Source organism: Rhincodon typus, chromosome 42 (genome assembly GCF_021869965.1).
Source record: "Rhincodon typus isolate 14 chromosome 42, sRhiTyp1.1, whole genome shotgun sequence".
Lineage (NCBI taxonomy): Eukaryota > Metazoa > Chordata > Chondrichthyes > Orectolobiformes > Rhincodontidae > Rhincodon > Rhincodon typus.
The window spans coordinates 5,362,820-5,388,264 of record NC_063373.1 but is presented as its reverse complement, the minus strand read 5'-3'; the positions used below and the strand labels follow the sequence as shown (position 1 = coordinate 5,388,264).

General features: G+C 48.1%; 2 protein-coding genes across 2 annotated transcripts in view; one reads left to right on the top strand and one right to left on the bottom strand.

Moving 5' to 3' along the window:
• The window catches only part of LOC109910676 (zinc finger protein 721-like), a 114,407-nt gene that overhangs the window by 12,971 nt on the left and 75,991 nt on the right, over positions 1-25,445 (bottom strand). Inside the window, exons 4-6 of the mRNA XM_048619091.1 lie at positions 9,189-9,881; positions 6,740-6,911; positions 233-784 (exon numbers count right to left, since the gene is read on the bottom strand). Of these exons, the coding sequence (XP_048475048.1) occupies positions 233-784; positions 6,740-6,911; positions 9,189-9,881 (1,417 nt within the window). The remainder of the gene's footprint in view (positions 1-232; positions 785-6,739; positions 6,912-9,188; positions 9,882-25,445) is intronic.
• On the top strand, positions 11,509-24,574 carry LOC109917474 (gastrula zinc finger protein XlCGF26.1-like). Its single transcript, XM_048619051.1, has 3 exons — positions 11,509-11,866; positions 12,775-14,041; positions 23,811-24,574. The coding sequence occupies exons 2-3, from the start codon at positions 13,127-13,129 to the stop codon at positions 24,510-24,512; spliced, it is 1,617 nt and encodes a 538-aa protein (XP_048475008.1). The 5' UTR covers positions 11,509-11,866; positions 12,775-13,126; the 3' UTR covers positions 24,513-24,574.

The window sequence follows — 25,445 nt, the reverse complement described above, 5'->3', positions numbered from 1 at the left end:
GGGTCTGCGGGTCCGTCACGTGGTACCAACGCCCTCCACCGGCCGTCGAGGGGACCAGCAAAGCGTCAGTCAATCACAATCACTGCGCATGCCCTGCACCCTGGGAACGTAATGGACATTGAGGCTGGGCCAATGGGAAGAGGCAGACGCCACTCCAGGACCGGTCCTCCAACCAATCAGCCAAAGGGGCGGGAATATAATTTGCACATTCTTCGGGCAGCCTCCCCCTCACGGTGGCAGCTGCAAACTCGGGTCTAATATCAATAACAGCCCCGACAGCCATTGCCACGCCAAATGTCGCACCGCAGCATTTTAATCCGTATTTTAGGCCCTCGTTAGGCATTAATGTAACCTCCCAGCCCGACCCCGCAGGCTCCTTACCTTCTCCTCCCAAAGGGCGCTCTCTGACCCCGGCGCCGAATCTCCAGCCAGCCAGTTTGGACACGCACTGCGCATGGTCGCGTACGCGGGTGATTGACGGCGTAACGGGACCAATAGGAAAAGGTGCCCGGCCTGGAGGACCATCCTTGTCGTACCAGTCCTCTACCCAATCGGAGTGAATGAGGGGGCGGGGCTGGAAGGCTGGACTCGACGGCCTGGCCATCCCACCAATCGGGGCGAAAGAGGGGCGGGGCTTGGAGATCGACTGTTCCTCAAACCAATCGGAGTGAACGGAGGGGCAGGGCTGGAAGACTGATTGTTCCACTATCCAACCGGCGTGAAAGCGGGGGGCGGGATTGGAAGATCGAGTTGGAGGGATTGGTCGGAGTGAATGAAGGCGAAGCTAGAGGATCCAGCAGGAGCAAGTTACTGCAGATGCTGCAATCTGTGTTGAAAGCAACAAATTCTGGAGGATCACCGCGGGTCATTGCATCATCCTGGGAGAGAGAGCAAGCTAACCTTTCGAATCTAGATGACTCCATCAGAGCTGACGTGAAGTGTTAAGGGGGTCAGCATTGATGCAACAGTGTGGGGACAGGGGTGCAGTGCGGAGTGCTGGGGGAGAAAGGATGTTGATAGTTCAGATTAAGTGATCGGAATGTGAGAATGGTGTATCTAACTTTGCCAGATTGGAAAGAACGGACAGAACCACTGGTAAGGGGAGAGAGGACGTGGTGACAGAGAATGTAACAAGTAAAGCTGAAAGGATGGGAAGGAATGGGAGTTGGTTCACAATTTGAAGATGTTGAACCCAACATGAAGTCCAGAAGGTTCCACTACAAAGCCACTGATTCCACCAAAGACATCTTCCCCTCACTCCCCCATTTGCATTTCACAGAGGCTATTCTCACCGTGACACCTTTGTCCATTTCTCAACCACCAACACCACTCGCCTTTCCAACAACATCTTCCCACATAACCACAGAAATTGCAACACCTGCCCCTTCACCTCCTCCCTGCTCACCATACAAGGGCCTAAACAGTCTTTCCAGGTGAAGCAGCATTTCACCTGTACCTCCTCCGATGTTGTGTATTGTATTTGCTGCACCCAATGTGGCCTACTTTATATTGGAGAAAGCAAATTCAGACTGGGTGACTACTTTGCAGAACACCTCTGGACTGTGCGCAAGCACATGCCCGACTTTCCATATCTGGTCATTTTAACACAGCATTCTGCTCGCATGACCACTTGTCATGTTCTCGGCATGCTGCAATGCTCCAGTGAATCACAGTGCTAACTGGAAGAACAACATCTCATCTGCAGACTAGGCACTTCACAACTTTCTGGACCTTCTGGTGGCACAGTGCCCCAGTTGTTAGCAATGCTGCCTCACAGCACCAGCAACCCGAGTTCAATTCCAGCCTCGGGTGACTGTCTTTGCGGAGTTTGCATGTTCTCCCCGTGTCTAAGTGAGTTTCATCTGGGTGCAATGGTTTCCCCCCACAGTCCAAAGATATGCAGGTTAGGTGGGCTGACCATTCTAAATTGCCCTTAGCATCCTGGGATGTGCAGGCTCGTGGATCGGCCATGTGAAATGCATAGTTACAGGGATAGGGTAGGATGCTCTTTGGAGGGTCAGCGTGGACTTGATGGGCCAAATGGACTGCTTCTGCACTGTAGGGATCCTATGAATATTGAGTTCAACACTTTCAAATTGTACACCAGCTCTCATTCCTTCCCTTCCTTTTAGCTTTACTTGTTGTCTGTCACATTCTCTGTCACCCTGTCCTTTCTCCCGCCGTTCCCCCCCACCATTCCAGTGGGACTGTCTGTTCTTTCCAGTTCGGCAAAGTTAGACACACCATTATTCTGCCATTCTCACATTCTGATCCCTTCATCTGCTCTGTCAACGTCCTTTCTCCAACACCACACCTACCCCCCACCCTGCCTAACACTTCAAGTCAGCTCTGATGAAGTGTCATCTAGACTCAAAACGTCAGCTTGATGAATGTCCATTGAAGCTGCCTGATCTGTTGTGATCTCCAGGATCCAGCAGGAGTTGCGTACGCACCTCTGGATATCATTGGAAATCGTCTGATAATGAACAGATGCGGAGAGGTGGTGGTGAGATAGGGCTGGCGGTGTACATGTGACAACCAACGCTGCCCATTACGTTTTGAGATGGTGCCATGGCTGGAAGTATCTGGTTGAGAAATAATAGCAGGCCAAAGCTGCATCCATTGGGGACATGTGGGAATGGGGAGCAGAGATATTGCCACTGAAACTTTGGCTGTGGTGAGGTAGAAGAGAGCAGCCCCACCTAGCCAGACAACAGTAGAGCAGAATGGTGTGGTCGACAATGTCAGAACCTGCAGGCAAGCTGAGAAAAATCAAGGAGGACTAATCTTCTTCGGTTTCAGTCTCCGAGAATGTAATCTGTGATTTTGATAAATGTGTATGTGGGGGTGGGGGGAGGGGGGGGGGGGGAGGTTGGGGAGCAGAAACCTGATCAGCGATTCAAACTTGGAGTTTTGGGGAGGATGGCTGCAGATTTGGGAAGGGAGAAAATGTCTCTGGACTTTGGAGAGGAAAGGGAGGTGTCAGAGATGGAGCATGTGTTTTGCAAAAGACAGTAGGGACGAGGGTTTGTTTATTTTTTGAGGAAGAGGTGGCAATAGCTGACATGAAGGAGAGAGGGAGAGCACCTTTTGGAGGGAGAACGAGTCACAATGGCAGAAAACTTTGATCAGACGGGCTGAGGAGTGGCAGATGGAGTTTAACTTAGATAAATGTGAGGAGTTCAATATTGGTAAGACAAGCCAGGGCAGGACTTATACACTTAATGGTAGGGTCCTGGGGAGTGTTGCTGAATACAGAGACCTTGGGTCGCAGGTTCATAGTTCCTTGAACGTGGAGCCACAGGTAGACAGGGTGGTGAAGAAAGCATTTGGTACACTTATCTTTATTGGTCAGTATAGGAGTTGGGATGTTATGTTGTGACTGTACAAGACATTGGGTGAGGCCACTTTTGGAATACTGCATTCAATTCTGGTCTCCCTGTTATAGGAAAAATGTCATTAAACTTGAAAGGGTGCAGAAAAGTTTTAAAAGGATGTTGCCAGAGTTGTAGGCTTAGAGCTACAGGGAGAGGCTGAATAGGCTGGGGCTATTTTCCCTGGAGTGTCCAATGTTGAGGGGTGACCTTATGGAGGTTTATTAAAACATGACCGGCATGGAAAGGGTGAATGGCCAAGGTCTTGTACCCAGGGTAGCGGAGTCTAAAACTAGAGGGCATAAGCTTAAGTTGAGAGGAGAAAGATATAAAAGGGACCTGAGGGGTAACTTCCTTATGCAAACGGTGGTACATGCATGGAATGAGCTGCCAGAGGAAGTGGTGGAGGCTGGTACAATTACAACATTTAAAAGGTATCTGGATGGGTACGTGAATAGGGAGGGGTTAGAGGGATATGGGCCAAATGCTGGCAAATGGGACTAGATTAATTCAGGATTTCTGGTTGGCATGGACAAGTTTCTGTGCTGTACAATACTATGACCCTATGAACTTGGATATGTCGGGAGATCAGCAATTTAGTGTAAAAAGTCTCAGGGAGGTAGAAAGCAGGTCTCCTGGACAAGATCGTCTCTGCAAGGGCATGATGTGAAAAACGAGGGAAACCAGAGAAAAATGCAGATTCAGAGCTCAGATAACGGGGATCTTTAGAGGCAGTTATGTCCAATGGGCTGGTGCAAAGGTAGGAAGCATCTAAATGGTCTTATCAGTGTGAACACGTTGATCGTACATCAGTTCCTCAAACTTCAATTGCACTTTCTCATATTCTGGGCATTTAAAAGGTCTCTCGCTAGTGAGAACTTGCTGGTGTCTCAGCAGGGCGGATGACTGAGTAACAGATTCATGCCTACCTCTTCCTGTTCTGGACACAGAGACCTGGAAAACATCACGCAGTTGGCTAAAATAATGTAACTTACTTCACTGGAGCATAGGTGGTTGAGAGTTGACCTTATATAAAAGTCCTGACCTTATATAATAGTGAAGGGTACAGATAAGGTGAACGGCAGATGTCTTTTTCCTAGGATGGAGGATTTCAAGACTATGAACCATATTTTTAAGGTGAGAGGAGAAAGATTCAAAAGAAAACATGAGGGGCAATTTTCTTACACAGACAGTGATTCGCGTGTGGAATGAGCTTCCAGAGGAAGTGGTGGATGTGGATACAGTTACAACATTTAAAAGACATTTGAATAAGTATATGAATAAGAAATGTTGGAGGGAAATGGGCTAGGAGCAGGCAGGTGAGACTGGTTCAGTTTGGGATTATTGTCAGCATGGACTGATGGACCAAAGGGTCTGTTTCCGTGCTGTATGATTGTCTGACTGTATGAATCTGTAACCGTGCCTCTATGACTGGATTAAAAATGTGTAATGCACAGAACTGTATCATGATTAAGATAAGGAAGGTGGGGTGAATCACTAATGTTGGCAGCATGGTGGCTCAGTGGTTAGCACTGCCGCCTCACAGCACCAGAGACCCGGGTTCAATTCCATCCTCGGGTGACTGCCCATGTGGGGTTTGCACATTCTTCCCCCCATGTCTGTGTGGGTTTGCTCTGCGGGCTCCAGTTTCCTCCCACAGTCCAAAGATGTGCAAGTTAGGGTGGAGTGGCCACAGGAAATGCAGAGCTATAGTGTGGGTGGGTGGGTCTGGATGGGATGCTCTTTGGAGGCTCAGTGTGGACAAAATGGGCCAAATGGCCTGCTTCCACACTGTATGGATTCTAAGTGGAGGCAGTCTATATTTAATAAAAAAAAAACTGGATGGATATTTGAATGAAATAGATCAGTCTGAATGGGATGGGGGCAGCAGACCTGGACTCAGTGTCACTCGTCTGGTCCTCACTTTAATCCCCTAGCTGGGTGGCAATTTGGGGCCAGACATTGATTGTGGACAGCATGAAGTCACAGAATTATAGAATCCCTACAGTGTGGAATCAGGCTGTTTGGCCCATCGAGTCTATGCTGACCCTCTGAAGAGCATCCCACTTCATTCCCCTAGCCCTGCATTCTGCACAGCTAATGCACCTGGACTGCACATCCCTGGATACTTTAGCATGGCCAATCCACCCTAACCAACACATCTACGGACTCTGGGAGGAAACTGGAGCACCCGGAGGAAATCCATGCAGACACAGGGAGAATGTGCAAACTTCACACAGAGGGTCGCCTGAGGGTGGAATCGAACCTGGGTCCCTCGCGTTGTGAGGCAGCAGTGCTAACCACAGGGCCACCCTGCTATAGTTGAGCAGCCAACACTTCCTCAGTAAAAATGCAGACCCCTCACTTCAACTGGCAAGTGGTGCAGCCAATGTCTGAGGAGCAGTCAGCCTGAGGTGGTTTCACCAAGGACTGGGGAATCTAGAAAACCATCGGAGGGCTGGAGACAAAGGGGCAGTTTCAGGATCAGGGACTTAACTGTACGATTCATATGAGATGGGGCAGCATGGTGGCTCAGTGGTTAACAATGCTGCCTCATAATGCCAGGGACTTGGGTTCGATTCGACCCTCAGGCAACCATCTTGCACATTCTTCCCCCCCACCCCACCTCCCCCCATGTCTGGGTGCTCTGTTTTCCCCCCACAGTCCAAAGATGTGTAGGTTAGGTGGATTGGTCATGCTAAATAGCCCATAGTGTCCAGGCTTGGTGAGTTAGCCATGGGAAATACAGGGAAAGGGTAGTAGTGGTGGGTTTGGGTGGGATGCTGTTTGGAGCATAAGCATGGACTGAATGGGCCAAATGGCCTGCTTCCGTACTGTAGGGTTTCTGTGAGAAGTGCCCTCACTGAGGGCTGAAAGTTTTTAAAGTTCTGTGTCCATTGTGGCATTCAGTTGGAGAAAGCCAGACATCTTAACCCTGCTCACCTACACGTGACTCCAGACTCATAGAAAGGTGGTTGACCCTTGAGCCTCCCTCTGCAAAGGTGCAGGAAGACACTCACTTGTACCAGATAGCACAGGTCGAGCCAGATGGACTGTGGTGGGTCAAGATGGTGGGCTCACCAACCATCTTAACAAGAACAATCAGAGAAGGGGCGACACTGATATCCTCTGGACAAGTTTCTCAAACACTCTTGTTCTGATCTGCAACCACTGGCTCAATCCCTGGGACAAACAAAAACCCTGAATACGCAAAGTTGTCCCTTGTTGTAACACGAACATGGACTTATTTGGTTTCCAAGATGGTGGTGGAGGAGTAGTTAGCATCCAGGCTCCACTTGTGCGGTTTCCTTCCTTTCTTCCTTCTTCTTTTCTCTTTTTCGTTTTTTAGCTTTAGCTCCACTTACCTTCTCAGGAGAGCTCGGTTGGTAGGAAGGTGGTTTTGATGAGGCCCAGAGCGGCAGCGGCTTCAGAGGTGACTTTAGCGTTGTAGGCCCAAGTCCTGGCAGCAAAATGGCTACAGCGTTGGCCAGCTGGTGAGCCAGGAGCGGGACTATGGCGGCAGAGTCGAGGATCTGGCTATCGATGGTAGAAAGTTGGACTCTCTTTAAGTTATCTTTTGTTTAATTATCTGTTTTTAACGTTTAATTTACTCAAAATGGCGCCGGTACATGGCGATGGTTTAAGCTTTGCACTATGTTTTATATTAAATACACGTGACAACACATGATTCAATTCAAATTCATTTTCTGAGCCTGCTGCCTTGCTCTGTGGGGCCTGACAGACTCTGGGCAATTTTCTTCCCCAGAGAGCAAACTAAGATGTTACAATAGAGGAAGGGAAAGTTAATAATTAAAGAGGAATCTGAACATTGAGTAACTAACTGAAAAGAACTATACCATATTTTTAAACTATAACAAAATACAAAACAGAATACACACTACAACCTTAACACTGCAGATATATATATATATATCTACATATGGTCTGAATCCAATTTGACTTTTACATGTCTCCCACTCACGACCCCCAGGAGTTTGTCCTTACAAAATCTTGAAGGTTTATTCACCTTCTTTAGGGACCAGCCAAAGTTATGTCACAGCGCTCTGGAATTTACTCCAATTTTTTCTCCATTTTTCCAGTCTGGCACTGAAACATCCAGAGCTCTTTCCCTCTGTGGGGATTCCACTATCTTCTTAGGTTCACACAGCACGGAAACAGATCCTTCGATCCAACCAATCCATGCCAATAATAGTCCCAAACCAACAACTTCCACCTGCCTGCGCTTGGCCCATATTCCTCCAAACACTTCTTATTCATGAACTTACGCAAATGACTTTTAAACGTTATAACTGTGCTTGCATCCAGCACTTCCTTTGGAGGTTCATTCCACACACAAACCACACTCTTTGTAAAAAAAAAATGCTCTTCATGTCTGTTTTAAATCATTCTCCTCTCACCTTAAAAACATGCCCCCTTGTCTTGAAATCCCCCACCCTAGGGAAAAGACACCTGCCGTTCACATCATCTATGCCCCTCATGATTTCATAAACCTCTATAAGGTTACCGCTCAACCTCCTATGCTCCAGTGAAAATATCACAGCCTATCCAATCTCTTCTTATAACTCAAACCGTCCATACCCTGCAACATCCTGATAAATCTCTTCTGAACCCTCTCCAGCTTAATAATATCCTTCCTATAACAGGGTAACCAGAACTGGACACAGTACTCCAGAAGAGGCCTCACCAACATCCTGCACAACCTCAACACAACATCCCAACTCATATATGCAAAGGTCTTAGCAATGAAGGCAAGCGTGCTAAATGCCTTCTTAACTACTCTATCTATATGTGATGCAAACGTCAAAGAATTATGTACCTAAACTCCTAGGTCTCTCTGTTCTAAAATACTACCCAAGACCCTACCATTAATTGGATAAGTCTTGCCTTTATTTGTTTTACCAAATGCAATGCCTCGCATTTATCCAAATTAAACTCCATTTGCCACTCTTCAGCCCATTGACCCAACTGATCAAGATCTCTTTGTAATCTTAGATAACCTCCTTCACCGTCCACTGCCCACTGTACCTCGAATCTTGGTGTCATCTTTAAACGTCCTAACCATGCTTTCTATATTCTCATCTAAATCATTTATATAAATGGGAAACAAAAGTGGGCCCAGCAACCGATCCCTGTGGAACACCGCTGGTCACAGGCCTCCAGTCCGAAAAACAACCCTCCACCACCACCCTTTGTCTCCTGCTGTCAAGCCAATTTTGTACCCAATTGGCAAGTTCATCCTGAATCCCATCTGATCTAACTTTATTGATTAGTCCTGTGCTGACTGTGAACAGACTATTTGTCCCAGTGAGCTGCTGTACAGCTCTTTACAAACTGACTGCTTTCTTCCACTAGGCTTCATGGGGATTGCTGGAGATTTCCTCCTGTAACTTCTAGTTGTTGAGGTTCTCTCCCCCTTACACAAAGTTCAAGTGAACTGCAAACTATGCAAGGTCAAATCTAGAACTGTCTTCTGGGAGAGAAATGAAACAAAAGTAGCTTCTAAACCACTTCTCCCCCGCAACAGCCCATCTCTATGGCAATGTGGCATGCTTTGGGAGGATCCAAATAGAAATACAAACGGAATATTACAGTAATGTTTTTAAACCATATGAAGTATGAAACTTTTACAGTAAGACTCAAACAGCATTAGCCCCATTAGAAGCAAAGTCATGATTCCAGGTGGTCTGGTTGAAAGGAAGTCTTTGACATTTCCATTTCACATTCTCAGAATAAACATGGTTCCTGAACATGGTTCAGGGAGGTAGTAACATCAGAATCCAACTCTGTAATCACTTGTGAACTCGCTGGTGTTTCTGCAGGCTGCATAACTGAGTGAATCCCTTCCCACAAACAGAGCAGGTGAACGGCCTCTCTCCGGTGTGAACTCGCTGGTGGGTCAGCAGGTTAGATAACTGAGTGAAATCCTTCCCACACACAGAGCAGGAGAACGGTCTCTCTCCTGTGTGGACCCGCTGGTGCGTCAGCAGATGGGATGAGTCACCGAACCCCTTGCCACACCTGGAGCAGATGAATGGCCTCTCCCCTGTGTGAATTCGCCGGTGCTTCCACAGGTTGGACGAGTCGGTGAATCCCTGCCCGCACTCCGAGCAAATGAACAGCCTCTCCCCGGTGTGAACACGCTGGTGCGTCTGCAGGCTGCACAAGCGACTGAAGGCTTTCCCGCACTCGCAGCAGGTGAATGGCCTCTCCCCGCTGTGAACCCGCCGATGGGTCTGTAAGTTCCACGAGTGACTGAACCCCTTCCCGCACTCGGAGCAGGTGAAAGGCCGCTCGCCGGTGTGGACCCGCTGGTGTGTCTGCAGGGTGGATGACTTGCTGAATCCCTTCCCACACACGGAGCAGGTAAAGGGCCTCTCCCCGGTGTGACTGCGCCGATGGGCTTCCAGCTCAGATGGGGAACGAAATTCCTTTGTACAATCCCCACATTTCCATGGCTTCACCATAGCACCTTTGCATTTATCTCCACTGAATGATCAGTTGAATGGATAAAGAATACAGACCTGCATCCACTGTCAATGGTGTGATGTTTATATCAGCTGCAAAGTAATCTAAAGCTCTGGAACACACTCACCTGGGGTGGGGGTGAGGTGTGCGAGTGTTTTGGTGCTTCTCCCGTCACATTGATATTTAAATTCTTTCCAAGAGGACAGACAGACAAATACTTCTCCTTCAAAATTCAAAGGCCAATGACATTCAGGTCCCAATGAATCAAGTGGCTCGATCAAATCAGGACTGGATGTCTGATTTGAGATTTCTTTCTGCAATTTCGACCCTTCCTTCCAATATCCTGTAGACAGAGATTACAAAAGTCATCACTGTCAGTAAAGTATAGAGATTCAGTAGATAATTCTAGTTTCTGTGGAACATGCTTTCCTCTTTCTTTCTCCAAGATGTGTCATTGTCCATCCCACACACTCACCCTCCACTCTCACTCTGCTGTCCCTAATGTACACCTTCCCCACTCCTGAAATTGCTGATTTATGCTCCTTGATGAATTCAAACTTACCTCTTCCTGTCCTGGACACACAGAGATCATCAGATCACCAAAAACAGGAGCAGAATTAGTCATGCAATAAAGACGATATTCCCAGCATTTCTCCCTCAGCTTCCGAGCACCACAATTCTCTGTAATCCCAGGGGAAGAAAGTGTTTTTGCTGATACGCATTGGACAAATGAAGATTTAGTGAGTGCGAAACTAGAAAGAAATCCTGTGCTGTTTCAACTTAAATTGCCTGACTTAGAAGAACAGGAGTAAGCCATTCAGCCTCTCAAGCCAGCTCTGACATTTAATATAGAGTCACAGAATTATACAGCATGGAAACAGACCCAACTTATTTGCGCCGAGCAGATATCCTAAACTGATCTAGTCCCATTTGCCAGTATTTGGCCCATATCCCTCTAAACCCTTCCTATTCATGTACCCAACTAGATGCCTTTTAAATGTTGTAATTGTACCAGCCTCCACCACGTCTTCTGGCAGCTTGTTCCAAACACGCACCACCGTCTGTGTGAAAAAGTTGCCCCTTAAGTCCCTTTTAAATCTTTCCTCTCTCACCTTAAGCCTACCCCCTCTAGTTTTGGACTCCCCTACCCTGGGGAAAAAGACCTTGGCTATTCATCCCTATCCATGCCCCATGATTTTATAAACCTCTAATCACAACTGATTGAACATTTCAATGCCTTTTACCCACAGCATCCACATAACCCTTTGCATCATTGGTAATCAGTTATCTGTCAATATCTGTTCAATGCAATGAGTAACCATAGCCGTCTGTCATTGAGAATTTCAAAGATTTATAGTAGAAAAAAAATCTCCTGAGTTCATACCTACATCTACCCTGTCTATCCCTTCAAGTATTTTTCAGATTTCCATTAGATCATCACTACATAGAGAAAGAAAATGAAAGGAAGGGATTTTGCAGTGTGCCATTCCCCTCCCCTCCGGTAGGTGGCGATATAATCAGCGCGCAGCCGTGGTGCGGGTCCCTCTGTCCAGAGCAGGCGCAGTTGCTGGCTCTGGAATCCGGAGCAGGCGCAGTGGCCACTAGTGGGCGGGGCTCGCTCTGTCTCTGGGGCGTTGCAGTCGCCGGGAGAGAGGGGCAGCTCCCCGAGATGCTTCTCGCGCTGGCCTGAGCCGGTTGCCCTGGAAACCTTTGCTTGAGGACTCCCACGCCCGCGCGCCTGGAAGCCAAGGACGTCGCCGCCGAGCACTGCGATTCCTACTGGCTGCTCCTCACCCCCATTCATTGCAATTGACCAATGGGAAGATTCGGAGGACCGGAAGCACTCATGTCCTCCAACCAGTCAGAGCTGCCCTATTGTCTGAATGCAGACCCTGGACAATACGTTTTTGAAGCTTCTCGGCAAAGCCGCTGCTGCTGCTCCTCTCTCTCTGAATGCAGACTGAGCTTCACCCCAGACAGCAACTTCCTCCTCCGTCCAACATCTTGTGAGCACAACACTTGTCTTTTTCTCCCCTCTCTTTTCATTCTGTAATTACGTTGTTGACTTTCACGAACTGAAAGGGAAAGTGAATCCAGGTAGGGTGCAGACGCTGGAAAGATTAGCCCAGATCGTGCTATTTGTTCAGGACATTGACCTCCTTTCCTTCCTCAGCTGGAGGATAGCAAAATCCTTAACAAACAGTAAGATGTGGCCTTGTTTAAAAGCAAAATAACGCGGATGCTAGAAATCTGAAATACAACTGTGCTGGAGAAACTCGGCATGACTGGCAATATTGATGGAGGAAGAAACAGAGTTCTTCTGGAGAATATTCATTTCAGACGGGTACACCCACATAATGAGCTCCTGTTGTATGGTCAAAACTTTGTCTCAGTTTCCTCACCCTGGTTCCTCATCTCCCTGGTCTGACTCTTAGGCTGTGCTGCACAACCCCATCCTCACTGGCACTCAGGCCCTCTTCAGCAAATAGTTAGTCCAGATGCTGATGGGTTTAGACCTTTCGCTGCAGCTCCAGGTTTGGTCCATGAACAGCCAGAGTTAGTCTTCCATCTTATCCAGGCAGAGGTTTGCTCTCTCTGCCTATTGCTCCGATTACACATTCTATCTCTTGAAAAGCGACAAGAGTGCGAGAAACGGAATCTGAGATTGGTGAAGCTGGAGCAGCAGGAGAGACAGGATATGTGATTTATGGAGCAAGAGAAACAGAGCCTGGGTGTGGAGGATCAGGAAAGTGGGGACAATGTATATTAGGGACAGCAGAGAAACACTGAGTGGATTGGAGGTTCACAGCTTTTGAGTAACGAGGAAGGAAAGAACAATCCACAGAAATTGACAGTCTGTTCTGAATTTTTATCCTGTACTGACAGTCATGATTTTTGTAAACTGCTTTTACAGGATATTAAAAAAGAAGGGGAGACATGCAGACAGAAATCTCAAACCCAGCCAAGATTTGAGAAACTCATTCAGTTCTGCAGGACCAGAATAGCATCGACCTTTGAATTGAGAAGGAGAAAGTGTGCGTGTTCTGTCTGCTTCTCGAGATTGCAAACATCAATGCGACTGTCTAAAACACCAAGTCACACCACCTGAGTGTGACTGGTGAGCGAACTGACTTTGGAAAGAGCTTTAACCAGTTGCACAGAAAAGACATTGCACCATATAGAGTGAAGAGAGATCATATGCATGCGTGTGTGGGCAAGGGTTCAGCTGATGTCCAAACTTTAACAGACGCAAGGACAGCAGCACCATGAATAAACCATGGAAATGTGAGGACTGTGGAAAGGCTTTCTGTTCTCCGTCTGCACTCGAAACCCATCGGCGGATTCACACGGGAGAGAGGCCGTTCACCTGCTGCATGTGCGGAAAGGGCTTCACTCAGTTGTGCAGCCTGCAGACGCACCAGCGAGTTCACACGGGCGAGAGGCCATTCAACTGTACTCTGTGTGGGAAGGGCTTCACTCATCAGTCGGCCGTGATGCGGCACCGGCAGGTTCACGCCAGGGACAGGCTGTTCATCTGCTCCGGTTGCGGGAAGGCGTTCACTCAGCTGTGCAGCCTGCAGGCCCACCAGCGGGTCCACACCGGGGAGAGGCCGTTCTCCTGCCCCGTGTGCGGGAAGGGCTTCACCCGGTCGTCCGCAGCGCTGCAACACCAGCAAGCCCATGCGGGGGAGAGACCGTACACCTGCTCCGAGTGCGGGAAGGGGTTCACTCAGTCGTCCCACTTGCTGACGCACCAGCGGGTTCATACCGGAGAGAGGCCGTTCGCCTGCTTGGAGTGCGGGAAGGAATTTGGAGATTCGTCCAACTTACTGACTCACCAGCGGGTTCACACCGGGGAGAGGCCGTTCGCCTGCTCCGAGTGCGGGAGGGGATTCACTCAGTTGTCTCACCTGCTGAGACACCGGCGCTTCCACACCGGGGAGAGGCCCTTCACTTGCCCCGTGTGCGGGAAGGGATTCGCTCAGTCGTCTGCCGTGTCGCAGCACCGGCGCGTCCACTCCGGGGAGAGGCCTTTCACCTGCTCGGTGTGCGGGAAGGGGTTCGCTCAGTCGTCCAACCTGCTGACCCACCAGCGGGTCCACACCGGGGAGAGGCCGTACACTTGCTCCGAGTGCGGGAAGGGCTTCACTCGGTCAGCCCACCTGCTGAGGCACCAGCGAGTCCACAATCAGTTACCGGGCTTGGATCCCGCTGAAGATCACGGTCAGCACTGAACCGCGTTCGTTCTGACTGCGGGGGATCGAGGAGGGGCCTGGAGTGCATTGGGGCAGAGAATGCACATTCCCACCGATTTGGAGGGTGTAAGTGGACTAATGCAAAGAGTTAGGATGGTTTGTAGGTGAAGAAATAAGGGGCCATCTAGGGTTGTGATATGGAACAGATTGGCGTCGAGGAGTCTATGGAGAGGAATGTGAGGGTGTCTCTCTACGGGAAATGTTCCCTCGCGGACTCGCTTGCAGTCAGAGAAATACAAAGCTGGGAGGAATTGTGTCCAAGGTGCCTGGGTAGTTATTCAAAATGATTACTTTCTTTTTAATGGGACGTGGTGAAGAAACTTGGTGTATCTGTTGCTGAGAACTGGAGATCATGAAAGGTCGCATTACAACTGAGACCAAGTCTCAGAGATCCAAGCCAAGGTGTTGAGCATACTCCAGAGAAATGAGACAGGTCTTTTAGCCAGCACGTCTCAACACACACCCGGTTGGCTGCCTATCTCCAATTCTGGGGGCAATGAATCCAATTCTATCCCCCTCCTCCATTCCCCCTGATTGAAGATGGTAATATTCAGGGCATTTAAAATGAGGCAGTTCCGATGAGTAAGGAAGTTTCCTGACTTAAGCTCCCGTAGGCTGTCAGTTTTCATTTGCTCTCTAGATTCTGTCTTTTCAAGGACACAACTGAACTTTCTTTGAGCTCACTTTCAGGCAGTGAATTCCAAATCTCATCTCTGGGAGCTTTGAAAAGAAAGTTTTGGACATAATGTGTTTAGATTTTCACTTTGAAATATCATAAACAAGATTATTAAAGGTGGTTATTGTAGACAATTGGACCTTGGTTGAATTTACTGATTAACACGTGGGTCGAGTGTGTAAGATATCCAGGTTTCCAGACATTCAAACAAGGGCTTTTGATTCTGGAGTGTCATTCACAGCCGCTGAACGTCTCCAAGTGCTTCCCAGATCCTGAAGTACTTTTGAAATATCATCACTGCTGTAATGTAGGAAAAGGTTGCAACCAATTTACACAGAGCAAGGATCAGACAGAGTCAGCATAGATTAATGACGGGGAAATCATGCTTGACAAATTTGATGGAATTCTATGAAGATGTAACTGCTGGAGTTGACAAGGGGGAACCAGTCAATGTGGTATATTTGGACTTACAAAAAAAAATTTTCGCAGTCCCACACAAGAGATTATTGTACAAGATTAAAGTGCATGGGATTGGAGGAAGTGCATTGAGATGGATAGAAGGCTGGTTGGCAGAGAGAAAATAAAGAGTAGGAATTAATGGGTCCTTTTCAAATTGGCAGGCAGTAACTAGTGGGGTGCTACAGAGATCGGTGCTGGGACCGCAGCTATTCACAATATATATTAATGATTTGGATGAGGGAACAAAATGTAACATCTCCAAGTTTGCAGATGATACCAAGTTGGGTGGGAGGGTGAACTGTGACGAGGATGCAGAGATCCTTCAGCATCATCTGGATAGGTTGGGTGAATGGGCAAATCAATGGCAGGTGCAGTATAAATTGGATAAATATGAGGTTATTCACTTTGGAAGCAAAAGCAAGAAGACAGATTACCTGAATGGCTGTAAATTGGGAGAGGGGAGCGTACAGCAGGACCTGGGTGTCCTTGTGCACCAGTCGCTGAAGGTAAGCATTGCAGGTGCAGCAGGTGGTAAAGAAGGCAAATGGTATGTTGGCCTTCATTGTGAGAGATTTTGAGTACAGGAACAGGGATGTGTTGTTGCAGTTGCACAGGGCCTTGGTGAGACCACACCTAGAACACTGTGGGCAGTTTTGGTCTTGTTTTCTGAGGAAGGATGCTCTTGCTCTCAAGGGAGTGCAGCAAAAGTTTACCAGGTTGATTCTGGGGATGGTGGGTCTGACGTATGAGGAGAGATTGCTAGATTAGGATTGTTTTTGTTCGAGTTCAGACGAATGAGCGGGGATCTCATAGAGACATAAAAAATTCTAATAGGACTGGACAGGGTAGATGCAGGGAGGGTGTTCCTGATGGTGGGTGTGTCCAGAACCAGGGGTCACAGTATGAGGATTCGGGGTGGATGATTTAGATGGAGATGAGACATTTCTTCACCCAAAGAGCGGTGAGCCTGTGGAATTCATCATCACAGGAGGTAGCTGAAGCCAAAATATTGAATGTATTCAAGAGACAGCTAGATATAGCACTTGGGGCGAATGCCATCAGAGGTTATTGGGAGAAAACAGGATTAGGCTATTGAATTGAATGATCAGCCATGATCGTTATGCATGGTGAAGCAGGCTTGAAGGGCCAAATGGCCTCCTCCTGCTCCTATCTTCTATGTTTCTATGTCATAAACATGTTTTTAATGTCTTAAAACACAGCAAAAGTAGGCTATTCAGCCCACCAAGTCTGCACATATCATAGAATCCCTACAGTGTGGAAACAGGCCATTTGGCCCATCAAGTTCCTCCAAACAGCATCCCACCCAGACCCACCTTATCCCTACATTTCCCATGGCCAATCCACCTAAACACTGCTAGCAATTTAGCATAGCCAATCCACCTAACCTACACATCTTTGAAAGGGAACCAGAACACACCCACACAGACACGGGGGAGAACATGCAAACTCACACAGACAGTTGCCACGGGGCTGGAATCAAAGCTGGGTTCCTGGCGTTGTGAGGCAGCAGAGCTAACCACTGAGCCACTGTGAGATCATGACTGATCTGATCATCCTCACTTCTGCTTTTCTGCCATTTCCCTGTAACCCTTGATTTCTTTCCTGATTAAAACCTCTCTGTCTCTCCCTCAACCTTGAATATACATATCAATTGCTCAGATTCACTACTTTCAGTCAAGAAATTTCTCCTGTCTCTGTCTTCAATGGGCGAGTCCTAATTCTGAAATGATGTCCTCTGGTCCTAGACTCTCCCACAAGGGATTCAGTGTGGCCAACCCACCTAAACTGGACATCTCCAGACTGTGGGAGGAAACCGGAGCACCCGGAGGAAACTCATGCACAACCTCTCCACATCTACCCTGCCAAATCCCCTTAATGTTGTTTTAATAAGGTCTTCTCTCATTCTTCTAAACTCCAGTGAGTACAGGCCCCAACCGATTCAACCTCTCCTCAGAAGACAATCCCTCCATACCTGGTATCCGCCAAGTAAACCTTCTGTTTGACAGCCTCCAATTCCAATAAATCTTTCCTTGGATAAAACTGTTCACACTAATCTAACTGCAGTCTGACTAGTGCTATGTGTCGATTTAGCAAAGTATCTCTACTTTGATACTCCATTATCTTCGAAATTAAGGCCCACTTTCCATTTTCATTACTTGGAGACAGTCAGGACTGCAGATGCTGGAAGCCACAATTGATAACTGTGAAGCCAGAAAAGCACAGCAGGTTGGACAGCATCCAGGGAGCAGGCAAGTCAACGTTTCGGGCTGAAACCTTTTGTCAGGACTGGGAAGGGGGAGGGGGAGGGGACCCCAGAAGTAAATAGAGGGAGAGGTGTGCAGCTGGAGGAAGGGTAGGTGAGATGGTGATAGGTGGATGCAGGTAGGAGGTAATTGTGGTTGGTCAGTGGGAAGGATGGAGCGGATAGGTGCAGACGAAGATGGACAGGTTAGGTCAGGGCAGGGAGGTGGGGAGGAGTGGGAAGGAAATCCCTCCACTCCCATCCTTATCCCATGTCTAGTCTTCCCCCTCCTCCTTGCCTCCCTGACCTGAGCTAACCTGTCCATCTTCCTACTCACCTATCCGCTCCACCCTTCCCACTGACCAAGCACAATAATCCCCTACCTGCATCTGCCTATCACCATTCCACCTACCCTTCCCCCAGCCCCACCCCGTATTTACTTCTGGGCTCTCCACCCCCTCCCCAGTCCTGACAAAAGATTTCAGCTCAATGACTTTCCTGTTCCTTGGATGCTGTCTGACCTGCTGTGCTTTTCCAGCTTGCATTTTCATTTTCATTACCTGCTGATTTTGGATACTAACGTGTTGCAGCATTTAAATAATATTCCATTCCTCTATTCTTCCTGCCAATGTACATAACCTCAAAATTTCCCATACTGTATTCATAGAATCCCTACTGTGTGGAAGTAGGCCATTTGGCCCATTGAGTCCACACTGACCCTCTGAACAGCATCCCATCCAGACCCAACCCGCTATCCTATCCCTGTAACCCTGCATTTCCCACGGCTAATCCACCGAGCCTGCGCATTCCTGGACACTACGGGCAATTTAGCTTGGCCAATCCATCTAATTTGCAAAACTGTGGGAGGAAAACAGAGCACCTGGAGGAAGCCCACACAGACATGGGGAGAATGCACAAGACAGTCGCCTGAGGCTGGAATCAAACCCAGGTTCCTGGCGCTGTGAGGCGACACATTCTATCTGCTAAGTTTTTCACCCACTTGCTTTCCCTGGTCTGTATCGCACTGCAGACTGTGTCCTGCCCACCACCTAGTTTTATGTCATTCGCAAACTGGGCTATGGTTCATTCACTTTCCTTAGCTGAGTCATTAATATATATTGTAAATAATTCTGTCCCCTGCATTGAACCTTATTTCAGTCCATTAGTTTTGGGGAGGTGATGGCCTAGTGGCATTGTCACTGTTTCTGTTAATTTAGAGAGCAGGGAACATTCTAGGGACCTGGGTTCAAAGCCTCTTAGGGTGGATGGCGGAACTTGAATTCAATTAAAAAAATCTAATGATGACCATGAATTTATTGTCAATTGCTGGAACCCATCTGGTTGACTAATGTCCTTTATGGAAGGAGACTGTCATCCTTATCTGGTTTGGCCTACATGTGACTCCAGACCCACAGCAATGTGGTTGATTCTTAACTGCCTTCTGGGGATATGAGCAATAAATGCTGGTCTAGCCAATGATGCTCACATCCTGTGAATGAATCTTAAAAAAAGTTGCACTAGTTGCCATTCTGAAAATGTCCCATCCTCGTTCCATCTCGCTGTCTTCCGTTTGTTAGCCAACCTTCAAACCATGCCAATAAAGTACTTCCAAATGCCATGGGCTCTTGTCTTATTAAGTAGCCTCATAAATGGTATCTTATGCCTTCTGAAAATCCAAATATATTACATTCACTGCTTCCCCTTCAACCTTCTCATCACCTCCTCAAAGAATTCCAGTAAATTTGTCAGGCATGATTTCCCATTCATTCCAATGCTGGAATTTCATCCATGTGGTCACACCAGAGGAGAGGCTATTCACCTGCTGTGAATGTTGGAAGGGATTCCTGATTCATCCACTCTTCAGAAACACCAGAGCTGACACTGGAGAGAAAACATTTGCCTGCTCTGAGCTTGGAGAGAAACACAGTGAATGTTTAAATCAATAAAAACAATCAAGTTTGTGATTTCCCATGCACAAAGCCACGTTGACTACACCTAATCATTCCCTGCCTGTCCAAACACATGTAAATCCCTCAGAATCCCCTCCAACAACTTAACCACCACTGATATCAGATTCACCAGTTTATAGTCCCCTAGCTTTTCCTTCCCACCTGTCTATTGATGGTACAAATATCTCAACATGGGGGCCCAGCAATCACTTCCCTATCCTCCCTCAGAGTTATAGGGTACACCTAGAATCATAGAATCACTACAGTGTGGAACGGCGCCATTCAGCCCATCAAGTCCACATTGACCCTCCGAAGAGCAGTCCACCCAGACCCATCCCTCTATTCCTGTTCCCTTGATTAGTCCACTAGCCGGCACATCCCTGGACACTATGGGCAATTTAGCATGGCTAATCCACTTAACCTGCACATCTTTGGACAGTGGGAGGAAATCTGAGCAACCGGAGGAAACCCACACAGACACAGGGAGAATGTGCAAACTCCATACAGACCGTCACCTGAGGGTGGAATCAAACCCGGGTCCCTGATCCTGTGAGGCAGAAGTGCTAACCACTGAGCCACTGTACTGCCCTGATCAAGTCCTGGGGATTATCCACCTTTTTGTGTTTAAAGACAACCAGCATCTCCTCTGCTGTAATATGGACACTTTTCAAGATATCACTGTTCATTTCTCCAGGTTCTCTAGCTTCCATATCCTCCTCCACAGTAAAAACGGACAAAAATACTCATTTATTATCTCACCCATTTTCTATGGTTCTGCCCTGTTGATCCTTAAAGGGCCCTTTTCTCTTCCTAGTTACTCTTTTGTCCTTAATATATTTGTAGAATCTCTTTGGATTCTCCTTGACCCTATTTACCAACTTTATCTCACATCTCCTTTTGGCCCTCCTGGTTACCCTACTGCACTTATACACCTCTAGGGATTCATTCGATCCCAGCTGTCTACACCTGACAGTTCTTTATCATCCACAGCACTTCGCTTTTATAAAGATTCAGACACTAACAGATTGGCGGGGGAAATAAGTGACTGTGAAACTAAACCTGACAGTCAGCACCTCCAGGGTTGGGGAAGACGGGTAAAAGCAAGAGGATAAGCGGATGAATTAGTGTTACAATCTTTCCAACAGAGTCCATATGGGATGTAGATTTATTGCCTTAGAGTGTGAAGAATGTTTATTGCATCTAGAATTTATCTGTTGTGAGCATATATCCTATACTTAAAATGATGGCTTTGTGAACACCTGTCATTTTTCTGGTATGGTCCTTCAGGATCCAGCTCTGAAGAAGAGTCATCCAGACTCAAAACATTAGCTTGCTCTCTCTCTCTCTATGGATGCTGCCTCTCCCGCTGTGAATTTCCAGCATTTTTTGTTTTCACTTCATCTGTTCCTGTTGGTCATGCTCAAAAGCGTTGGCTCCTTTGCCCTTCTGATGCTGATTCTTCAAATTGGGTGCTATTGGCCAGAGATTCCAAGGAATCATAAGAACAGGAGTAGGCCATTCAGTCCTGAGCCCTTCCCTGCCATTCAATAAGATCATGGCTGATCTGTGGCTCATCTTGATTTGCCTACTATTGGCCTATATCTCTTGAATCTCTCGCATCTCAGATTTAAATTTAGCAATCAAATTAATAAGAACATAGCAGTCAGAGGGATATTGCATCTTTCAGGGGAGGTTTGAGGATGTTCTTGAACATTTCCTCAGGCATCACAGTAACTGTCTATACGGTGGTGAGGCTTGGGGTTGAAAGCTTAATTGGAAATCTTGTGATCCACTGTATAGATGATTGATCGCAACTAGAACTCTCCAAACTGTTTCACAGAATCCCTACAGAATGGAAGCAGGCCATTCAGCCCGTCAAGTCCACACCAACCCTCTGAGGAGCCCCCCCCCCCATATCCAGCCCCCTACCCTATCCCTGTAACCCTGCATTTTCCGTGGCTAATCCTGCACATGCCTGGACACCATGGGCAATTTAGCATGGCCAATCCACCCGAACCTGCATATCTTTGAACTGTGGGAGGAAATCTGAGCACCTGGAGCAGACACGAGGAGAACAGGCAAACTCTGCACAGACCGTCGCCCAAGGGTAGAATCGAACCCAAGTCCCTGCTGCCGTGAGGCAGCAGCGCAAACTACTTAACAAGAAGGACTGAAAAGTTAACATAGAACAGTACAGCACAGTACAGGCCCTTCGGCCCACGTTTTAAAGCTGTCTGAAGATGTTGGACGCTATCCTTATTTATTTTTTTCTGCCTTCATTATTCTATGTTTTGCTTCTTTTCACTGTGTTTTAAGACGGCACAGCAGAGTGTCGACCCTATACAACACTTTTCACTGTATTTTGTAATAAGATACACGTGACAATAAATGGATCAGATCAAACACTCTGCCACCGTTTGGCTAAAGAGATCTCAAAATCAATTCCTAATGATTACTGGAGGTGCATGCATTGTGGGATCACCACTAGTTCCCATACTTCTTCTTCGGTCCTGGGGTTTGGAGTGTGAGCCGGGACTGCACAGATCCCAGCTACGACAAGGAAACCACGTTTGGAAATCCAATGGATCTGAACGAAGGGCCGTGGAGTACAGACTGCGCATGTGTAGCTCGGAGGAGCGGCTGTGTTCCTTTCCACAGCTGCGCCGCAGGGGGCAGCCGACCAATGGGAGGTGCTGGAGGACCGGAAGCATTCTGGTCCTCCAGCCAATCGGAGCCCTCCTATTGTCAGAATGCGGATGTTGGTCAATTACCTTCTGAAACTGTTACTGCTGCTCCTCTCTCTCTGAATGAAGATTGAGCTTCACCCCAGACTGCAACTTCCTCCTCTGTCCAACATCTGTGAGCACAGCACTTGTCTTTTTCTCCCCTACCATTCCATTTCTTTACTCATTCTGGGGTTAATTTTTTTTAATTTGCAGCAACCGAAGGAAAAGGGACCGTGGACATCTTGTCCCAGCTTTCCCATCCTCAGTTTTAAAGACACTGGCATCCCTGTTCCCCCTTTTCTCATGTCGAACATCGAGGGGTTGCTGGCGTTTAAAGGGGCATTAAATTAGTAAAGGACAGAGATATGTTTAGATTGCTTAGAACAACGGCAATAGGATTAGGAGCAGGCCATTTGGCCCCTTGAGGCTGCTCCATTCTATAAGATCATGCTCAGCTCCACTTACCTGCCCACTCACCACAGCCCTTTCTTTCTTTACTGTTCAGTAATCTATCTACCTTTGCCTTAAAACATTCAATGAGGTAGCCTCAATTGCTTCACTGGGCAGGGAATTCCACAGATTCACAACCCTTTGGGTGAAGAAGTTCCTCCTCAACTCAGCCTGAAATCTGCTACCCCTTACTTTGAGGCTATACCCCCAGTTCTAGTTTCACCCTCCTGCTTCTGTCTTATCTATTCCCTCAATAATTTCATATGTTTCTAATAAGATCCCCCCTTAATTATTTTCTAATTTCCAGAGAGTGCAGTCCTAGTTTACTCAATCTCTCCTCATTAGGCAAACTTCTCAACTCCAGAACCAACCGAGTGAATCACTTCTGCATGCCCTCCACTGCCATTACATCCTTTCTCAAGTAAGGAGACCAAAACTGTACATAGTACTCCAGGTGTGGCCTCACCAGCACCCGATACAGCTGCAGCATAACTTCCCTGTTTTTAAACTCCATCCCTCCAGCAATGAAAGACAATATTCCATTTGCCTTCTGAATTACCGGCAAACCAACTTTTTGTGATTCTTACATGGTATATGCAGAGGGTAAGGAAAGGTTTAGAGGGATATGCAGCCAAATGGGACTAGTTTAGTTCGGGAAACTTGGACGAGTTGCACTGGAGGGTCTGTTGCCTGACTGCAGTGGTTCTAGAAGGCAGCTCACCAGCACCTTCTCAAGGGGAATTAAATGCCAAATCCCGTCAATAAATAAATACATTTCCATTTCTGTATGACTTCATGGTACATATTAAATTTCTTTTCACGGTTTAGTAATGATGTGCCTTTAGTACTATTTCTCATTTTGTTATATAGAACTATAGCTGTGTTGTATATTTTCAGTCACAGAGTCTGTGGGAGACAAGGAGTCCATTCGGAATAAACATCGCTGTGGCTGGAAAAGCACAAGTCCAAATCAGTATGTTCCAGTGATCTGACCATAGGAAGAGCTTCGAACGGTTACACAGCCTGAAAAAAAACGATACTGCCTCAATCCCAGCAGGAAAGAGACCGTACACGTGGATTTCACCCGTTTGTCAGTCGTGGAGAGAGACAGTCTATGGAGAAATCATGGAAGTGTGGGGACTGTCAGAAGGGCTTCCGCTCCCCGTCCGAGCTGGAAGCCCATCGCCGGGTTCACACCGGGGAGAGGCCGTTCACCTGCTCAGTGTGCGGGAAGGGGTTCACTCGGTTGGCCAGCCTGCAGACGCACCAGCGCGTCCACTCCGGAGACAGGCCGTTCTGCTGCTCCGAGTGCGGGATGGGGTTCAGCGCTTCCTCCCATCTGCTGAGGCACCAGCGGGTCCACTCGGGCGAGAGGCCGTTCCCTTGCTCCCAGTGCGGGAAGGCCTTTCGGTTTTCGTCCAATCTCTGGAAGCACCAGCGGGTTCACAGCGGGGCGAGGCCGTTCACTTGCACGGCCTGCGGGAAGGCGTTCGGCACATCGTCCAGCCTGCTGAACCACCGCGCCACGCACGCCAGCGAGAGGCCTTTCAAGTGCTCTGACTGCGGGGCCGGCTTCAAAAACTCCGGCGACCTGATGGTCCACCAGCGGACTCACACCGAGGAGAGGCCGTTCAGCTGCGCTCACTGCGCCAAGAGGTTCAGAGTTTCGGCCGACCTCCGGAGGCACCAGCGGGTCCACACCGGCGAGAGGCCTTTCGCTTGCACCGTGTGCCAGAAGAGATTCGCCCGGCTCGCCAGCCTGCAGAGCCACCGGCGGGTCCACACCGGCGAGAGGCCTTTCCCGTGTTCGGAGTGCGAGATGCGCTTCAGCGCTTCCTCCCACCTGCGGAGACACCAGCGAGTTCATGAGTGATCGTTGCTGCCCTTCAGGGGTGGCACAGTGGTCAGCGCCGCTGCCTCTCAGTGCCAGGGACGTGGGTTCGATTCCACCCTCGGTCGACTGTGTGTGTGTGTGTGTGTGTGTGTGTGTGTGTGTGTGTGAGTGATTTTGCACATTTCTCCCTCCCACAGTCCAAACACATCCCCGGTTGGGGTGCATTGGCAGTGCTAAATTGTCCCGTAGTGCCCAAAAACGTGCAGGCGAGGTCGATTAGGCACGGGAAATGCTGGGTGACAGGGAGAGGATGGGTGGGGGGGGTGTGGGTCTGGATGAACTGGATGGGCCATCCGGCCTCTTTCAGCACTGTAGCGATTCTATTCTGACAGGGCAACGTGGCGGTCACAGAGTTGTTCAGCAGGGAACAGACCCATTCGGTCCAACTTGTCCATGCCAACCAGATATCCTAAATTCATCTAGTCCCATTTGCCAGTATTTGGCCCATATCCCTCTAAACCCTTCCTATTCATATACCCATCCAGATGCCTCTTAAATGTTGCAATTGTACCAGCCTCCATCACTTCCCTTGGCAGCTCGTTCCATACAATCATCACCCTCTGCATGAAAAAGTTGCCCCTCCGGACTCCCTTTTAAATCTTTCCCCTCTCACCTTAAACCTATGCCCTCTAGTTTTGGACTCCCCTACCCTGGCGGAGAAAAGACCTTGGCTATTCACCCTATCCATGCCCCTCGTGATTTTATAAACCTCTTTCAGGTCAGCCCTCAGCCTCTGACGCTCCAGGGAAAATAGCCCCAGCCTATTCAGCCTCTCCCTGTAGCTCAAACCCTCCAGTCCCGGCAACATCCTTCTAAATCTTTCCTGAACTCTTTCACGTTTAACAACATCCTTCCTATAGCTTAGAATCTCTACTGTCCAGAGCTGACATTCCCGCTGCCAATACTGGAGGA